Source organism: Manis pentadactyla, chromosome 1 (assembly GCF_030020395.1).
Source record: "Manis pentadactyla isolate mManPen7 chromosome 1, mManPen7.hap1, whole genome shotgun sequence".
Lineage (NCBI taxonomy): Eukaryota > Metazoa > Chordata > Mammalia > Pholidota > Manidae > Manis > Manis pentadactyla.
This window is the reverse complement of record NC_080019.1, coordinates 189,862,984-189,881,589: the sequence shown is the minus strand read 5'-3', so window position 1 is coordinate 189,881,589 and position 18,606 is coordinate 189,862,984. Positions and strand designations below refer to the sequence as shown.

At 39.4% G+C, this 18,606-nt stretch overlaps 1 protein-coding gene across 13 annotated transcripts in view; it reads right to left on the bottom strand.

The window, feature by feature from the left end:
- Positions 1–18,606, bottom strand: part of DYRK1A (dual specificity tyrosine phosphorylation regulated kinase 1A) — a 152,448-nt gene that overhangs the window by 4,862 nt on the left and 128,980 nt on the right. For 12 of the 13 annotated variants that reach the window (XM_057504521.1, XM_036899220.2, XM_036899218.2 and 9 more), the window contains 2 exons: positions 5,976–6,282; positions 5,362–5,486 (listed from right to left, as the gene is read on the bottom strand). In XM_057504521.1, coding sequence (XP_057360504.1) covers positions 5,362–5,486; positions 5,976–6,282 — 432 coding nt within the window. Of the gene's footprint in view, positions 1–5,268; positions 5,487–5,975; positions 6,283–18,606 lie in introns of those variants that run through there. The other variant, XM_057504549.1, reaches the window with a different exon arrangement.

The following is an 18,606-nucleotide window of genomic DNA, read 5'->3' as shown; positions in this document are numbered from 1 at the left end:
ACAAACAGTTCTAAAATTCATATGGAACCACAAAAGACCTTGAATAGCCAAAGCAATCCTGAGAAAGAAGACTAGCTGGGGGGATTAAGCTCCCCAACTCCAAGCTCTACTACAAAGCCACAGTAATCAAGACAATTTGGTACTGGCACAAGAACAGACCCACACAACAATGGAACAGATTAGAGTGCCCAGATATAAAACCAAGCATATATGGTCAATTAATATATGATAAAGGAGCCATGGATATACAATGGGGAAATGACAGCCTCTTCAAGAACTGGTGTTGGCAAAACTGGACAGTTACATGCAACAGAATGAAACTGGATTACTGTCTAACCCCATACACAAAAGTAAACTCAAAATGGAGCAAAGACCTGAATGTAAGTCATGAAACCATAAAACTCTTAGAAGAAAACATAGGCAAAAATCTCTTGAATATAAACATGAGCAACTTTTTTCCTGAACGCATCTCCTTGGGCAAGGGAACCAAAATCAGAAATGAACAAGTGGGACTACATCAAGCTAAAAAGCTTCTACACTATCAGGAGAATAAAAAAGCATCCTACAGTATGGGAGAATATATTTGTAAATGACATATCCGACAAGGGGTTAACATCCAAAATATAGAAAGAACTCACATGCCTCAACACCCAAAAAGCAAATAACCCTATTAAAGAATGGGTGGAGGATCTGAACAGACACTTCTCCAAAGAAGAAATTCAGATGGCCAACAGACACATGAAAAGATGCTCCACATCGCTAATTATCAGGGAAATGCAAATTAAAACCACAGTGAGATATCACCTCATACCAGTTAGGATGGCCAGCATCAAAAAGACTAAGAACAAATGTTGGCAAGGATGTGGAGAAAGGGGAACCCTCCTACACTGCTGGTGGGAATGTAAACTAGTTCAACCACTGTAGAAAGCAGTATGGAGGTTCCTCAAGAAACTCAAATTAGAAATACCATTTGACCCAGGAATTCCACTCCTAGGAATTTACCAAAGAATATAAGTTCTCAGATTCAAAAAGACATATGCACCCCTATGTTTATTGCAGCACTATTTACAGCAGCCAAGATATGGAGGCAACCTAAGTGTCCATCACTAGATGAATGGATAAAGAGATGTGGTACATATACACAATGGAATACTATTCAGCCAAAAGAAAGAAACAAATCCTACCATTTGCAACAACATGGATGGAGCTGGAGGATATGTTCAGTGAAATAAGCCAGGCAGGGAAAGACAAGTACCAAATGACTTCCCTCATTTGTGGAGTATAACAACGAAGCATAACTGAAGGAACAAAAGAGCAGCAGACTCACAAACTCCAAGAAGGAACTAGCAGTTATCAAAGGGGAGGGATGGGGGAGGCTGGGTGGGGAGGGAGGGAGAAGGGGATTGAGGGGTATTATGTTTAGTACACATGGTGTGGGGGTGTCACAGGGAAGACAGTGTAGCACAATGAAGGCAAATTGTGAATCTGTGGCATCTTACTACATTGATGGACAGTGACTGCAATGGGGTATGGGGGGACTTGATAATATGTGTGAATGTAGTAACCACATTGTTTTTCAGGTGAAAACTTCCTAAGAGTGTACATCAATAATACCTTAATAAAAAAAATTGTATAAAAAAATATATATATTATTCTTTCTGAGCACATGGCTGCACTACACTTCCCAGCCTCCCCTGCACTTAGGTAAGGCCACGTAACTGAATTTTATTCAACAGAGTATGAATTAAAGTTTCTATGTCATAGCCAGACCTGACCCACAAAATAGTTCCCACAGCCTTCTCCTTGCTGGATGACCAAGATAACTAGGCCCTAAGGAACTGGGGAGCCACAAGATGGCAGGAACCTGGGACATGGGAGAGCATGTCACTGACCTGAATAACCACTCAGGACTGTCACATAAAAAAGAAGCTTCATTCTCTTTAGGCTATCAATCTGGAGGATTTACCTTTGTCCATTTGCATTAATACACTGAACCCAGCAGTCATCTCTATCACATTATCCCATCTTACTTTCTTTTTATCAATCAGTGGTACTTGCGATTTCTATTAATTTGATTCTTTTGTTTATTTAATATGTCACTTTAAGCACTAGGAAGGTAAAGCCTGTCTATTACCAGTAGCTAGCACAAATCATTAAGTATCTACTCAGTGACAGTGGTGTGAGAACCAAACTCCCAGAAATACTTCTGAGAACAATCCAGCAGAAAGTTCCCAGGAAATACTAATGACTCAAACAATGAAACTCAAATTCATGCATGAGAAGGAATAAGCAAAATAAAATGAAACTCTGCCCAATACCATTTTCCATTTCAGATTGATCAAAGGTGATCACACTTTTTTTCCAAATTGTCAGTCCAGGCTAAACTGGTTAAACTGTATGGAGGGCAATTTGGCAACAACGATCAAAATTACATATCCTATTACCCTAACCTGCCAATGTCATATCCAGAAATTTGTATCATAGAGAATCGCGTATGTGTGAATGACATACACAGCATTACAGCATCCTGTAACAGTGCAAAGACTGGAAATAAGCCATATATGTCCCTAACGGGACCACAGAAATGACTCGTGGACTATCTGAACATGGGATACTGTGTGACAAGAAAGAAGAAAAAAGCTTTCCATACACTGATATAAGAGCTCCAAAATGTGTGTATAAAGCAAGATTTGAGAAAGTGTGTATGGTATATGCTACGCCATATATACAAAGGTAAAGAACAGACATTTGTATATGTTTGTACTTGCATATGCATAAAATATCTCAGGAAGGATTCAAAAAACTAGTAATACTGGTTTAGAAACTGGGTGACCAGAGGACATGGAAGACTTCATTGAATCCTCTTTCATACTATTTTTTAACCATGTGACTACACCAACTATTAAAAAATGACATAAAAAAGAATTTGAGACAAGTAAAGCAAAATACTGACCTCCGTTAAATACAGGTGAGAGGTACACAAGTGTCTTATGCTACTCCTGGTCCATTTTTATGTGTTGCTAGTATTTCGTGTATTTGGAGGGAGGAAAGAAGGAAGGAAACTCATTCTAAAGAATAGACCTGAGGTATAAACAGTAGTGACCAAAGCAAAGAGGGAGGAAGAGTGTTCTAAACTTGAGTGCAGTATATGGGAGAAATGTGCGAGCACAGTGCATTCCAAAAATGAAAGAAAACACAGGAAGACCAGAGCAAATAAAAAGGACAAATGGCCCAGAGAGGGTAAATCATGGCAAGCACCAAAACTTTTTTAAGAAGTCTGAATTTTATTTAAACACAAGAGAAAGCCACTGGTTTTAAAGGAGGGAAAAGCCAGATCAGACTGCTTTACTGATAATTCACTTGCCTGCAGAGAAGAGAATGGTGTGGGGACTGGTAAATTTATTAGATGCCAAAAGACCATTTAGAATATTCTTTACAGTGAAGTAGGCTAGAGAAGGTTGTAGCAATGGGGTGCAGTGAGGTCGAATAAAAATGTACTCAAAAGCCATATAATTTACTATATGATTCAATGTGGGGTAGGAGGCAGAGAGCGGCCAAGGATTAACTCCCTAGTCCCCAGCTGTATGATGGTAGCAAATGGGTAAATTTAGGGCCATTGGTACAAAGAAAAGGAGTTGTGATGGAGGTGAAAATGATGGCATTGGTTTAGGTGATGCATCTTCAGTGTCATGCTGTGCAGACTTTCAAAGTGATATTTAGAGTAAACAATTAGAAATAAATGCCCTGAGGCTCAGGACTGAAGTCTAGGTCAGAAATAAAGATTCAGGAGTGACTTGTATCAAGATGGTACCTGCAGTCATTGGTAAGAGCAGGTGAGGTCAACAAGAAGTGTGTAAGGGAACAGAGAAAGGACACAGGGCACAAGGAGAAATACCATATTAATGTGGAGCACAGAAGAGAATCCAAAAAAGGAGACAGGGAAGGAAAGACCAGAGAGTGGGGGAAGAGGGAGGCATCCTGTCAAGGAAACCAGAGGGACAGGGCTTCACAGAGCAGAGAAGTCAGCATCGCCAACAAAGCTGAGGAATGAGAAAAGCCTGGAGTGTCTGCTGGACTCCTTGGTAACGCCTGCTAGTGGCCCTGCGAGAACGGTTTCCCGCGGGGGGTGGGGTGGGGGGGTGGCCGACTAGAGCAGGCTAAAGGGTTCTTAAAGGGCCAAGAAACTGAGCCCACAATAGCAGAAATGCAAGGCAATAAAGACATGAGCCAGGCCAAGAAAGTATGATAACAGGAAGAAAAATGGATAGAAGAGGCTGCAAGCACAGGCATGAGAGCTGACAAAAGGCAAAGCCCTCGCATGGACAGGGCACCAAGGCAGCTGGCCTCAGACAGGAACACACTGCCTCTGCTGAAAAGGGGGTGGCAGAGAAGTGGACCAGCACTCCAGGCTGGGTGAGGCACCTGGAGACACAAAGCGTGGACGTGCCTTCTTCTGAAGACTCTTCCTTACACAGCACAGAGTGAGAACAGAGGAGGGAGTCACAGGTTTCTCCGAAGAGTAGAAAAGTTTGAAACAATTATTAGTATTATTAGTGATGGAAGGGAGAGATGACCTGAGGAATACGTCAGATGGCTGGGCAGAGGCTGGGGGATATTAAAGGATAGGTGACCATCCACCTGTGTGTGCTCTTCTCCACCAGCACCCAGCAGCCCCAGTCACAAGGCGGGGTTGATGACCACCAACATCAGTTTTACTTCAGTCATCCAATAATACACTGGCCTCTCATTAGAAAACACCTCAATGCAGCACTCAATATGAATTACCTACTTATTTTACAATGTTTAATAAACATGTTTACTATCACCATCTGCTTCATCCCATTATAAAAAAAAAATCTTCAACAGGTTTGAAAATTGAAGAAACAAAAACCTTTAAAAACTCCCCAAAAAACAAAACAAAACAACATGGATGGTAAACCAAACCTCAAACTGATTCAGAATCAAGGACTATCCATGATAAAAGATCATGCGGTGGGGTGGGTAGGAGAATATGGTAATTAAGATAAAGAGCCAGGGAAGTTACCTAACCCAAGAAGTCTCAGGTCCCAATGAAAAATGAAAATCCAAACAGTGTAAGGCACAAAATGCTGCTACAGTAGATGAGATTAAACACAGAAAAAAAAAAAAAAAAAAAAACCACTTGGAGCAATGGCTGGTTATTAGCTATTTCTAAACAAGGGGGGAGTAATTTGCAAAGATGTGCTTCAGAATTCCTTATAAATGAGGAAGCTCTGAACATTTAGAGTACATGATATAATCATTCTAAAGGCATGTGGCATCCAAAACTGCTAACCCTGGGCACGGCAGGGAACAGGAACATATGTCAACACAGAAGCATACCTGGGGACTGTGTGTCTCACAGTCCATGGCCTGGACAGCAGCAGTGAAGTGTCCACTGCTGTGCCGATGTTGATGCGTTGGATCTGACCGGGCCCTCCCACTGTTGCTCGTCCCCGATGATCCACCTTAAGTATCATAACACAATAAAACTTGTGAGTTTAAAGTTAATTCTGCTCAAGGACACGTTCTCCAACTATGTATATTCCAAAACTATGATGTTAAAGCAGAAAGTATGTCACAAGAATACTTGTATTAACCTGCAAGTATTATCAGAAAAGTCTCCCAATTCTCTGACAATGTTCTTTCACATCAACCACTGAACTAAAGTACAATCAAGTTTGGTTAAGGAAAACTCAAGTATTTCTACTTACAAAACAATGAAAAATTCTGGTTAATACAGTTTTGTTTCCAACTACCAAGCAGTATTTATTACATGCATAGTAAGCTTGGGGGAGGTGATCTTTTTTTTTTTTTACTAACTACAAAGAACAGATTTAGGTAAAGTAATTCCTCCCCACCCTATTAGGAAATTTTAAAAACACTTCAAAATATCCCCACTTTGTAAAAAAAATAGTAAACATTTCAAAGCCTCATCTCATATCAAAAGAACAGACCTGAGCTTGAAGATGTACTGGAGGTGGTGCCCGAAGACTGTGACTGCTCCATCGCAGGACTTGTGGACACACTATTACTTGTATTTGTACCTTCATCAGCTGTCTTCTTGAAAAAACTGTGCTGCAGGGCATAGTAAGGTTGAATTCGAGTTTTGGGGTCATAATCAAGCATCCTTAAAATGAGGTCTTTGAACTTCAAGTAGTCAGCTACAGTATGACCCGATTCCCCAGCACGACGTCCACCAGGTCCTCCTGTTTCTACTCCAAGAATATTATGAAGTTTTCGGGTTCCTGGTGGTTTATACTCCTGAAGAGAGGAAAGATAAAAAGGCTTTCTCTAAATCTGATTGAATATGTAAAAGCCTACATAATTCATAATTTCAAATATGCTTAAGTATATTGTATGTTGAGGCTTTTATTAAAAACAACACTTTATAGTTAGATCCTCTGTACTTTCACATATACACTGTAGTCACTCCAAATGCACTGTAGCTAGAGAAGTCCAAAATAATACTGAGACCAAAAATGACTGCAGAAGATCGTGCAGCCCAAGTGTCAGCAAACTATGGCTTGGCCCAAGGCCTGTTTTTATACAGCCTCCGCTCTGAATGGTTTCTATATTTTTAAAGGTTGTAAAAACAAAACCAAGTAAGAATACACAACAGAAGGCCTCCAAGCCTAACCCTTTCCCATCTGCTCCCTTATAAAGGAGGTGTGCTGACTTCTGCTCCAGACCAGTGGTTCTGAACCTCTTTTCTGCCTGATGCACCTGAGAACTTGGTGCACTTCCTTCAGTAACAGTGGCTCATTAAAGCCATCCTGATTGCCCCAAGAAAAGAATCACTGGTCTAACCCTACCTGTTCATATTTAGATAAAGAAGTTAAAAGCAAATTTGTTTATGCCTCCCTTCAGATAGTAAATTTAATAATAAATTACCTTAACATGTGTTGAGATTTTCTGAAAACTCCTTTTGTAAGAGGTAATAGGATAACCCTTAAAATACCTATGAATATTGAATTTACTCAGAATAACATCACTGAATTTTTGCTTCTAGTTCGAATGTAGAAATTCACAAGAGACCACTGCTCTCATTCTAAAACCTAAAACAAGCCAGGCAGATTAGCCACAACATCATTGCTTTTTTTTCTTTATAATTTTTTATTAAGGTACGTTTGATATACACTCTTATGAAGGTTTCACATGAAAAAACAATGTGGTTACTACATTTACCCATATTATCAAGTCCCCACCCATACCCCAGTGCAGTCACTGTCCATCAGTGCAGCAAGATGCCACAGACTCACTATGTGCCTTCTCTGTGCTACAGTGTTCTCCCAGTGAACATCATTGCTTTTTAAAAACCCATCAGAAAGCTGAGACCTAAAGAAATCAGAATTAACTAGATTCTAGAAGATGGGAAGTCTTTCCTAGGAGAGAAGAGACCTATGTGGGTAAAGGAGCAAATGCCATAGATATAGCAAAAAGAACCCAGCCCAACTCTGAACCAACTTCTAACAGCTATGTGTGGGTAGGCAGAATAGATAGGCTGAAGGATGGGGCAAGCAGAAGAGCTCCAACAGGATTCCCCAGGGAACAGGCTGAAGGATGGGGGCAGGGAGAAGAGCTCCAACAGGATTCCCCAGGGAACTGCAAGGCTTGAGGCAGAGCAACAAGATGAACATATATTGCCTGAGATGCAGAAAGTCAGGAGTGGACTGCTAGCTGGGCAATAGTGTATAGCGATCTTTCCAGCTCCAGCACTGCTTAAACCCTATAGAGACAGTAGAAAGTAGACTCTAAGTCAAGCAAACTAACAAAACAAAGCTCATAGCTAAACCACAAATGAGACGGACTCAGGTCCTACTCTAATGGCCTGAAAGGATAAGAGACATTCCTCTTTCTGAAGGGAAATAAGATTTACTTCCATTTCAACTGTTCTTAAATACAGTAAGTCTGGCATACATTTAAACAACCAGACATAAGAAATAAAAATGGGTCCATAATAAAGCGCAAAAAAAAAAAAAATAGAAGACCCACATAAATGACCCAGGTACTAAAACTGGCAGACAAACACTTTAAAATAACTATGAATTTAAAGAATTTAGCTCAAGTAAGTAGACAACATGTATGAACAGATGGGAGATCTCAGAAGAAAAAATGAAGACTTTTTTTTAAGAAAAGGACAAATCTAAATGTGGAAATGCTATAACTAAAAAAAAGGCAATTATCAGAAATGATGAATCAATCCATTCAATGGTTTTACAGCAGGCAAAAAAAATCAGTGAGCTAGATGACAGAGCAAAGAAATTAACAAACTAAAGCACAACACGAGAACAGGTCTCTGAATAAACCAGAGACCTCTGAGATAGTATTAAGCATTGTAACATATGTTTAACGGGACCATTAGAAAGAGCAGAGGGAATAACAGAAGCAGAACAAATATTTGAAAAGATGTCTGAGGATTTTCAAAAACTGATTAAAGACAGCAACCCACAGATCCAAGAAACTTAGCAAGCTCCAAGAAAAATAAATACAGATAATTGTATCTAGGGACTTAACATCAATCTGCTGAAAAATCAAACAAAAAGAGAAATATTAAAATCAGCCAGGGGGAAGAAGGAGAAACATTATATAAAGGGAACAGTGATTAAAAAAAACCACTGACTTCTCCTTAGAAACAATGTAATACAGAAAACAATGTCATTAACATCTTTCAACAATGTCATAACATCTCTTTTGTTTTGCTGAAATGTCAACCTAAAATTTTCTTACTATGGAAATTTCTATATCCATCATTAGTATCTTTCCAAAGAAGGGGAATAAAGGTATTTTAAGAAAATAACTGCTGAAATAATTAATCAGCATAAGTTATTCACTATAAAATAAAATTTTAAAAGAAGTTCTTCAGGCAAAAGGAACATGTAATATCAGAAGTGAGGAAGTGTAGAAACTACATGGGTAAATAGACAAGATATTTTTATTATCTTTATGTTTTATGTGGTTTTATCTTAAAGTCATTTTTTAAATTTAAAAAGTCAACATGTTATGAGAGTCATAACAAATGCAGAAGTGATATATGACAAGTACAAAAGAGATGGAAGGAGTTAGATAAAAGCACATGGTGGTTATATGGTTTATACAGATGTGAAGCTGAACTGCTAAGTTAAAGATGCATACCTTAAAACAACAGAGAGATAGCTAAAAATTCAACAGAGGAGATGAAATCAAACACCAAAAAGTACTCAATTAACCTAAAAGAAGGCAAGAAAGAAGAAACACGGAACAAAGAACAGCTAAGACAACTAAAACACAGACAAAAGGCAACAGTCTTAAACCTGAAGCTCTGATAATTAGATGGGTTAAATACTCATTGTGAAGAAAAAGACCACCAGACTGGATTAAAAAGTATGACTCAACCTTATGTTGTACACAAAGTCATGTTTTACACATAAAAGGATAGACAGGCTTGAAATAAAAGGGTAGAAAGAATATATACTATGAAAATGTTAATAATAAGAAAGCTGGTCTGGTTATAATAATATCAAACAAAGTAGGTTATAAAAAATTATTATAGATTAAGAGGAACATTTCATGATGGAGTGAGTTTATCATGAAGTCAAGCAATACTAAACGAGTTTCAAAAAACAAAAGGCAGATTAAGACAAGTCCAAACTTCTCACTGAAATAACACTTCTCTCTCAAGTTATTAATAGAACAAATATACACAGACACATCCTTTATGGATGTAAAAGATGTAAAGAAAAGTATCAAATAACCAGACCTACACTGACATTGGTAGACCACACACTAAACAAATACAAAATATAATAATTCTTTTCAAATGCATGTGGAACATTCACTAAGACAAATTACATGATAGGTCATAAAACAAGTGTCACTGAATTTTAAGGGAGTGAAATCATGTTTTCTGACTGCTATTGAATTAGAAATCAGTAACAAGTTATCTAGAAAAATCCTCAAATATTTTGAAATTAGGTTATACCATTCTAAATAACAACAGGTCAATAAGGCAATCACATGGGAAACTAGAAATGTTTAAAAACTAATGAGTTAAATAAAGATAAAATATCTGAAGTTGGAGGATGCAGCTAAAGCAGTGCTTAGAGGGAAATATATACCATTAAAAGCTGTAAGTGAAGACAGTTTTAAATAAATTACCTAAGCTTCCACCTTCAGAAGCTAGAAAAAGCAAACTCAACCAAAAGAGAAGAAAAGGAAATAAAGAGCAAAATCAATGAACTAGAAACTAGACTAAGAACAGAAAACAAAACACACAACAAAACCAAAAGTTCGTTGTTTGAAAAAAATTAATAAATTTGATACACATCTAGGCAAGAGTAATAGGGAGAAAAAGAAGAAAACAAATGACCAATATCAAGAGTAAGAGACTGTTAGTACAGATTCTCCAGAAATTAAAAGAATAATAATGTAATATTATAATTTTATGCTAATAAATCCAACAGTTTAGATGAGAACTAAATTTCTTGAAATACATAACTACCAAAATTGATCCAAAAGAAAAAGAAAGTATGAATATCATATATTTATCAAGAAACATGAATTATAATTAATAACCTAACAAAGAATATCCCAGGTCCTTACAGCTTCATCAATGAACTCCATGAAACATTTTACAAAAGAAATAATGCCTATCATACACAAATTCTTTCAGAAAAATCAGGAAAATACTTCCCAATAGTTTTTCAGACCAGCATAACCTGAGATGAAAATCTGATCATATTATAAAATTTTAGGTAAATATCCATTTAATGACAAAGAAACAGAATTCCTACTAATAGACCAGCAAATTGAACCCAGCAGCAATATCTAAGAGGATAGTACATCAAGGTCAAGTGTGATTTATCACAGGTTGACCTTAATATTCCAAAAACTAATTAACGTATTTCACCACATAACTGGAGAAAAGTCATATGATCATCTCTATAGATGCAGGAAAAAGTATGTGACAACTTTCAAAACCTATTCATGACTAAAAAAAAAACTATCAAAATACAAACAGCCCTACAGAAGACACAATGCTCTGCACCACACTACTGCTCTCTCTCTCTCTAGGGGCAGCCACTTTCTCTTACAGATAATAAAATCTCTTGAGTGGGCCTGTGTCTCCTGAATCGTTTGGGGTAAGGAGGGTCGCGGTGAGATACCCTTTCATTGGTGCCATGACTCAGATGAGGCTCTCCCATTGACTTTGCTCTTCCTCTGGGAACCTGAGCTGCTCTGGGAACCCTAACTGCCTGATCCTCCCCACGGGCTCACCGCCCATTTCCCTGGTCGCTCGTCTTCTTGCCCAACACCAGCCTTCAATTTGGTGAGTCTCCCCTCCATGGTCGACTTAAATGTCAGTTTGGAACCTGGGAAGTGACCGTTGTGTGTCCAGCACCCCCACGGGCTCCTCTGGGACAGGGGCACCCCCAAACACAACTTTCAGAGTCACGGTTGATCCCCATAGTCGACCCTTCTCTGCCTCCCTGTGGAGAGAATCCTCATTCACTGAGGCCCAGTCTCCATTTATCTACACGTAAACTCCTGGTACCAGGTACCCAGCCACCTCAGCGTTTCCGCCTCGACCACTCCCTTAGAGGTGGTGACGACCCACTAACTGTGTCTGGTCTTCTCCGTGACCTTCTCAATCGCTCTGGGACGCCTCAGCGACCTGTGAACAGTCTCATTCTCACCATGGGATCTGGCCCCTCCATTCCCACAAATTCACCACTAGGGTGCTTATTCAGTAATTTAAAACACCAGACCTCAAACCTTTTAAGCTTGTTCGCTACTGTAATGAGATCTGGCCACAATATCCCTTGGACAATCAATCTAAATGGCCCACAATGGATCTTTAGATCCTAAAATTCTCCGCGACTTATACAACTTCTGTGAGCGCACGGGCAAATGGAAAGAGATCCCATATATCCAGGCTTTCTCCTACCTCCGAACCAAGCTCTCTCTCCGTCTCCCCTGCAATCCTAAACACCTACTACTTGCATTAAAATTAAAGTCCACACCCCTAAGCTTTTTCCACGTTCCCAAATACCCTCAACTGCCTAAAAAACCCTAGACAATGCACCACCACGGGCTCTCTTGTCCCCTCCTGGCTCAAACCAGGAGCTCTGTCTATCCTCTCAAAGAGAGACGAGAAAATACAGTACAACAGCCAGGCTACATCTACATTTGCAAGAACTCAGCACCTCATGAAGGGGGTAAGATACAAGTCGCGGCCCAGCAGGACCAGAGCACCCCCACATCCTGGCTCCCCGGCAGGAGGAGAGGAGTCAGAGCAGGGAGGGAGAGGAAGCCCAGGACTGCTAAATACCCAGCACTAGTCATCCACACTGGGAGCGCAGACACACATTGCGTGGCGTGCTGGGTATTAGGGAAATGGAACAGTAAAATCTGTGAGCAGGTCCCCAAAGCCAGCACCCCTGGGACAAAAGAAAAGCGAGTACTTTTTCAAAGTCTTAAAGGGATAGGGACCTCACAGCTGGAAGGAAATGTCCCAGCACACTCAGCCCAGAACCTGGGAATCCCAGGAAAATTCAGGCGCTCCAGCCCCCTGGGAGGAAGTGCAGCTCTGAAGCCCCTCACAGCAATAAACAACCTCCCGTCCATTTCCGCTCTGGTGTGGCCCTGCCATAAAGGGGGAGCAGCCTGAGAGTGGCCGTGCCCACACCAACCGCCCAGAGCCTCCTCCGCAGCCGCCCGGGCCAGACTCAGAGGCCCCGCCGGCGCACACAGACAGAGGAACCCTGGTCAGGGCGCAAAGGGACGCTGTTCCCGCAGGAGAGCGCACCCGGTGTGCCTGCCCCTCCCTGCAGAGCTCTGGGCTGCCCAGATGGCTGCCCCGTCTGCGGCGACTCAGGACATAAAACCGGAAGCTGCTTGGAGGAGGGCAAGGCGACCAAAAAGGAGGAAGGGACTTTGTTCTCCCAGCTAACACACGCACCAACTGCCCACCACTACCTCTATAGCCATAAAAAGGGAGAAGAATCTGATCCAGTTGAGAATCACCCAGACAACCCCTGAGAGGAAGCCTGGGGAGATAGACCTAAACAATCTCCCTGAAAAATAATTCAAAGTAAAGGTCATAACCATGCTGATGAACCTGCAGAAAAATATGTCAGAGCTAAAGGACCAAGTTAGAAGGGAAAATACAGAAATAAAACAATCTCTGGAAGGACTTAAGAGCAGACCGGATGAGGTACAAGAGGCTGTTAATGGAACAGAAATCAGAGAACAGGAACTCAGAGAAGCTGAGGCAGAGAGAAATAAAAGGATCTCCAGGAATGAAACAATACTAAGAAAACTGTGTAACTAATCCAAACGGAACAATATTTGCATTATAGGGGTACCAGAAGAAGAGAGAGAAAAAGGGATAGAAAGTATCTTTAAATAAATAATTCCTGAAAACTTCCCAAACTGGGGGAGGAAATAGTCTATGAGACCATGGAAACCCACAGAACTCCCAACACAAGGGACCCAAGGAGGACATCACCAAGACACATGACAATTAAAATGGCAAAGATCAAGGACAAGGACAGAGTATTAAAGGCAGCCAAAGAGAAAAAAGGTTACTTACAAAGTAAAACCCATCAGACTTCTCAACAGAAGCCTTACAGGCCAGAAGAAAATGGCATGATATATTTAATGCAATGAAACAGAAGGGCCTTGAACCAAGAATACTGTATCCAGCACGATTATCATTTAAATATGAAGGAGAGGTTAAACAATTCCCAGACAAGCAAAAGTTGAGGGAATTTGCCTCCCACAAACCACCTCTACAGGGTATTTTAGAGGGACTCCTCTAGATGGGAGCATTCCTAAGGCTAAATAGATGTTACCAGACAAAATAAAATTGCAACAAAGAAAGCAGACCAACCAAATACTAATTAAAGGCAAAAAATACAATCAACTACTCACAAAAGCAGTCAAAGGAAACACAAAAGAGCACAGAATAAAACACCCAACATATAAAGAATGGAGGAGGAGGAATAAGAAGGGAGAGAGATAAAGAATCATCAGACTGTGTTTATAATAGCTTAATAAGTGAGTTAAGTTACACGGTTAGATAGTAAAGAAGTTACCCTTGAACCTTTGGTAAGCACGAATCTAAAGCCTGTAATGGCAATAAGTACATATCTTTCAATAATCACCCTAAATGTAAATGGACTGAATGCACCAATCAAAAGACGCAGAGTAACAGAATGGATAAAAAAGCAAGACCCATCTATATGATGCTTACAAGAGACTCACCTCAAACCCAAACACATACACAGACTAAAAGTCAAGGGATGGAAAAAGATACTTCATGCAAACAACAGGGGAAAAAAAGCAGGTGCTGCAGTATTAGTATCAGACAAATTAGACTTCAAAACAAAGAAAGTAACAAGAGATAAAAAAGGACATTACATAATGATCAAGGACTCAGTCCAACAAGAGGATAAAACCATTATAAATATATATACACCCAATACAGGAGCATCAACATGTGTGAAACAAATACTAATAGAATTAAAGGAGGAAATAGAATGCAATGCATTCATTTTAGGAGACTTCAACACACCACTCACTCCAAAGGACAGATTCACCAGACAAAAAATAAGTAAGGACACAGAGGCACTGAACAACAAACTAGAACAAATGGACCTAATAGACATCTATAGAACTCTATACCCAAAAGCAACAGGATACACATTCTTCTCAAGTGCACATGGAACATTCTCCAGAATAGACCACATACTAGGCCACAAAAAGAGCCTCAGTAAATTCAAAAAGATTGAAATCCTACCAACCAACTTTTCAGACCACAAAGGCATAAAACTAGAAATAAACTGTACAAAGAAAGCAAAGAGGCTCACAAACACATGGAGGCTTAACAACATGCTCCTAAATAATCAATGGATCAATGACCAAATCAAAATGGATATCCAGCAATATATGGAAACAAATGACAACAACAACACAAAGCCCCAAATTCTGTGGGACACAGTGAAAGCAGTCTTAAGAGGAAAGTATATAGCAATCCAGGCATATTTAAAGAAGGAGGAACAAATCCAAATGAATAGTCTAATGTCACAATTATCGAAATTGGAAAAAGAAGAACAAATGAGGCCTAAAGTCCGCAGAAGGAGGGACATAATAAAGATCAGAGAAGAAATAAACAAAAAATTGAGAAGAATAAAACAATAGCAAAAATCAATGAAACCAAGAGCTGGTTCTTTGAGAAAATAAACAAAATAGATAAGCCTCTAGCCAGACTTATTAAGAGAAAAAGGAATCAACACACATCAACAGAATCAGAAACGAGAAAGGAAAAATCACGACGAACCCCACAGAAATACAAGGAATTATTAGAGAATACTATCAAAATCTAAATGCTAACAAGCTGCAAAACCTAGAAGAAATGCATAACTTCCTAGAAAAATACAACCTTCCAAGACTGACCCAGAAAGAAACAGAAAATCTAAACAGACTAATTACCAGCAAAGAAATTGAAGCGGTAATCAAAAACCTACCCAAGAACAAAACCCCCGGGCCAGATGGATTCACCTCGGAATTTTATCAGACATTCAGAGAAGACATAAATACCCATTCTCCTTAAAGTTTTCCAAAAATAGAAGAGGAGGGAATACTCCCAAGCTCATCTTATGAAGTCAACATCACCCTAATACCAAAACCAGACAAGGACCCCACCAAAAAAGAAAATTACAGATCAATTTCCCTGATGAACGTAGATGCAAAAATACTGAACAAAATATTAGCAAACTGAATTCAAAAATCATCAAAAGGATCATACACCATGACCAAGTGGGATTCATTCCAGGGATGCAAGGATGATACAACATTCGAAAATCCATCAACATCATCCACCACATAAACAAAAAGAAGGACAAAAACCACACGATCATCTCCATAGACAATGAAAAAGCATTCGACACAATTCAACATCCATTCATGATAAAAACTGTCAACAAAATGGGTATAGACGGCAAGTACCTCAACATAATAAAGGCCATATATGATAACCCACAGCCAACATCATACTGAACAGCGAGAAGCTGAAAGCTTTCCCTTTGAGATCAGGAACAAGACAGGGATGCCCACTCTCCCCACTGTTATTCCACATAGTATTGGAGGTCCTAGCCACAGCAATTAGACAAAACAAAGAAATACAAGGAATCCAGATTGGGAAAGAAGAAGTTAAACTGTCACTATTTGCAGATGACATGATATTGTACATAAAAAACCCTAAAGACTCCACTCCAAAATTACTAGAACTACTATCGGAATACAGCAAAGTTGCAGGATACAAAATCAACACACAGAAATCTGTGGCTTTCCTATATACTAACAATGAACTAATAGAAAGAGAAATCAGGAAAACAATTCCATTCACAACTGCATCAAAAAGAATAAAATACCTAGGAATAAACATAACCAAGGAAGTGAAAGACCTATACTCTGAAAACTATAAGACACTCTTAAGAGAAATTAAAGAGGTCACTAACAAATGGAAACTCATCCCATGCTCTTGGCTAGGAAGAATTAATATAGTCAAAGTGGCCATCCTGCCCAAAGCAATATACAGATTCCTATCAAATTACCAACAGCATTCTTCAACCAACTGGAACCAATAGTTCAAATATTAATATGGAAACACCAAAGACCCCGAATAGCCAAAGCAACCCTGAGAAGGAAGATTAAAATGGGGGGGATCTCACTCCCCAACTTCAAGTTCTACTATGAAGACACAGTAATCAAGACAATTTGGTACTGGAACAGGAACAGAGCCACAGACCACTGGAACAGAATAGAGACTCCCAGACATTAACCCAAACATATATGGTCTATTAATATATGATACAGGAGCCATGGACATACAATGGGGAAATGACAGTCTCTTCAACAGATGGTGCTGGCAAAACTGGACAGCTACATGTAAGAGAACGAAACTGGATCACTGTATAACCCCATACACAAAAGTAAATTCAAAATGAACCAAAGACCTGAATGTAAGTCATGAAACCATAAAACTCTTAGAAAAAAACATAGGCAAAAATCTCTTGGACATAAACATGAGTGACTTCTTCATGAACATATCTCCCCGGGCAAGGGAAACAAAAGCAAAAATGAACAAGTGGGACTATATCAAGCTGAAAAGCTTCTGTACAGCAAAGGACACCATCAATAGAACAAAAAAGTATCCTACAGTATGGGAGAATATATTTATAAATGACAGATCCAATAAAGGATTGACATCCAAAACATATAAAGAGCTCATGCACCTCAACAAATAAAAAGCAAACAATCCAATTAAAAAATGGGCAGAGGAGCTGAACAGGCAATTCTCCAAAGAAGAAATTCAGATGACCAACAGACACATGAAAAGATGCTCCACATCGCTAGTCATCAGAGAAATGCAAATTAAAACCACAATGAGATATCACCTCACACCAGTAAGGATTGCTACCATCCAAAAGACAAACAACAAATGTTGGTGAGGTTGTAGAGAAAGGGGAACCCTCCTACACTGCTGGTGGAGATGTAAATTAGTTCAACCATTATAGAAAGCAGTATGGAGGTTCCTCAAAAAGCTCAAAATAGAAATACCATTTGACCCAGGAATTCCACTTCTAGGAATTTACCCTAAGAATGCAGCAGCCCAGTTTGAAAAAGACAGATGCATCCCTGTTTATCGTAGCACTATTTACAATAGCCAAGAAATGGAAGCAACCTAAGTGTCCATCAGTAGATGAATGGATAAAGAAGATGTGGTACATATACACAATGGAATATGGAATATTATTCAGCCATAAGAAGAAAACAAATTCTACCATTTGCAACAACATGGATGGAGCTGGAGGGTATTATGCTCAGTGAAATAGCCAGGCAGAGAAAGACAAGTACCAAATGATTTCACTCATATGTGGAGTATAAGAACAAAGAAAAATTGAAGGAACAAAACAGCAGCAGAATCACAGAACCCAAGAATGGACTAACAGTTACCAAAGGGAAAGGGACTCGGGAGGATGGGTGGGAAGGGAGGGATAGGGGAGTGGGGGGGAGGGGGGGAGAAACGGGGCATTATGATTAGCATGTATAATGTGTGTGGGGGCACGAGGAGGGCTGTGCAACACAGAGAAGACAAGTAGTGATTCTACAGCATCTTACTACACTGGTGGACAGTGACTGTAATGGGGTTTGTGGGGCGATTTGGTGATGGGGGGAGTCTAGTAAACATAATGTTCCTCATGTAATTGTAGATTAATGATACCAAAAAAAAATTAGAAAATAGGAAATTGACTCATATCTCAGGCCATGACAGATCACATACATACATCCTCAGAGCTACATATTACTGTTTTATAGTCAGAACCATCACTACTATGATAAGGAAAAAATAGTTATAAAGGAGGAGGAAGGAACTTCTTGGAGTAATGATATGTTCACTATCTTGCATCTGGTGATGGTTTAATGGGTATATACATATGTCAAAATTTAGCAAATTGTACACTTTAAATATGTGCACTTTATGTCAATTACACATCAATAAATGTATATTAAAAAAAAAAAAAACAAAGTGCTCCTTCAACC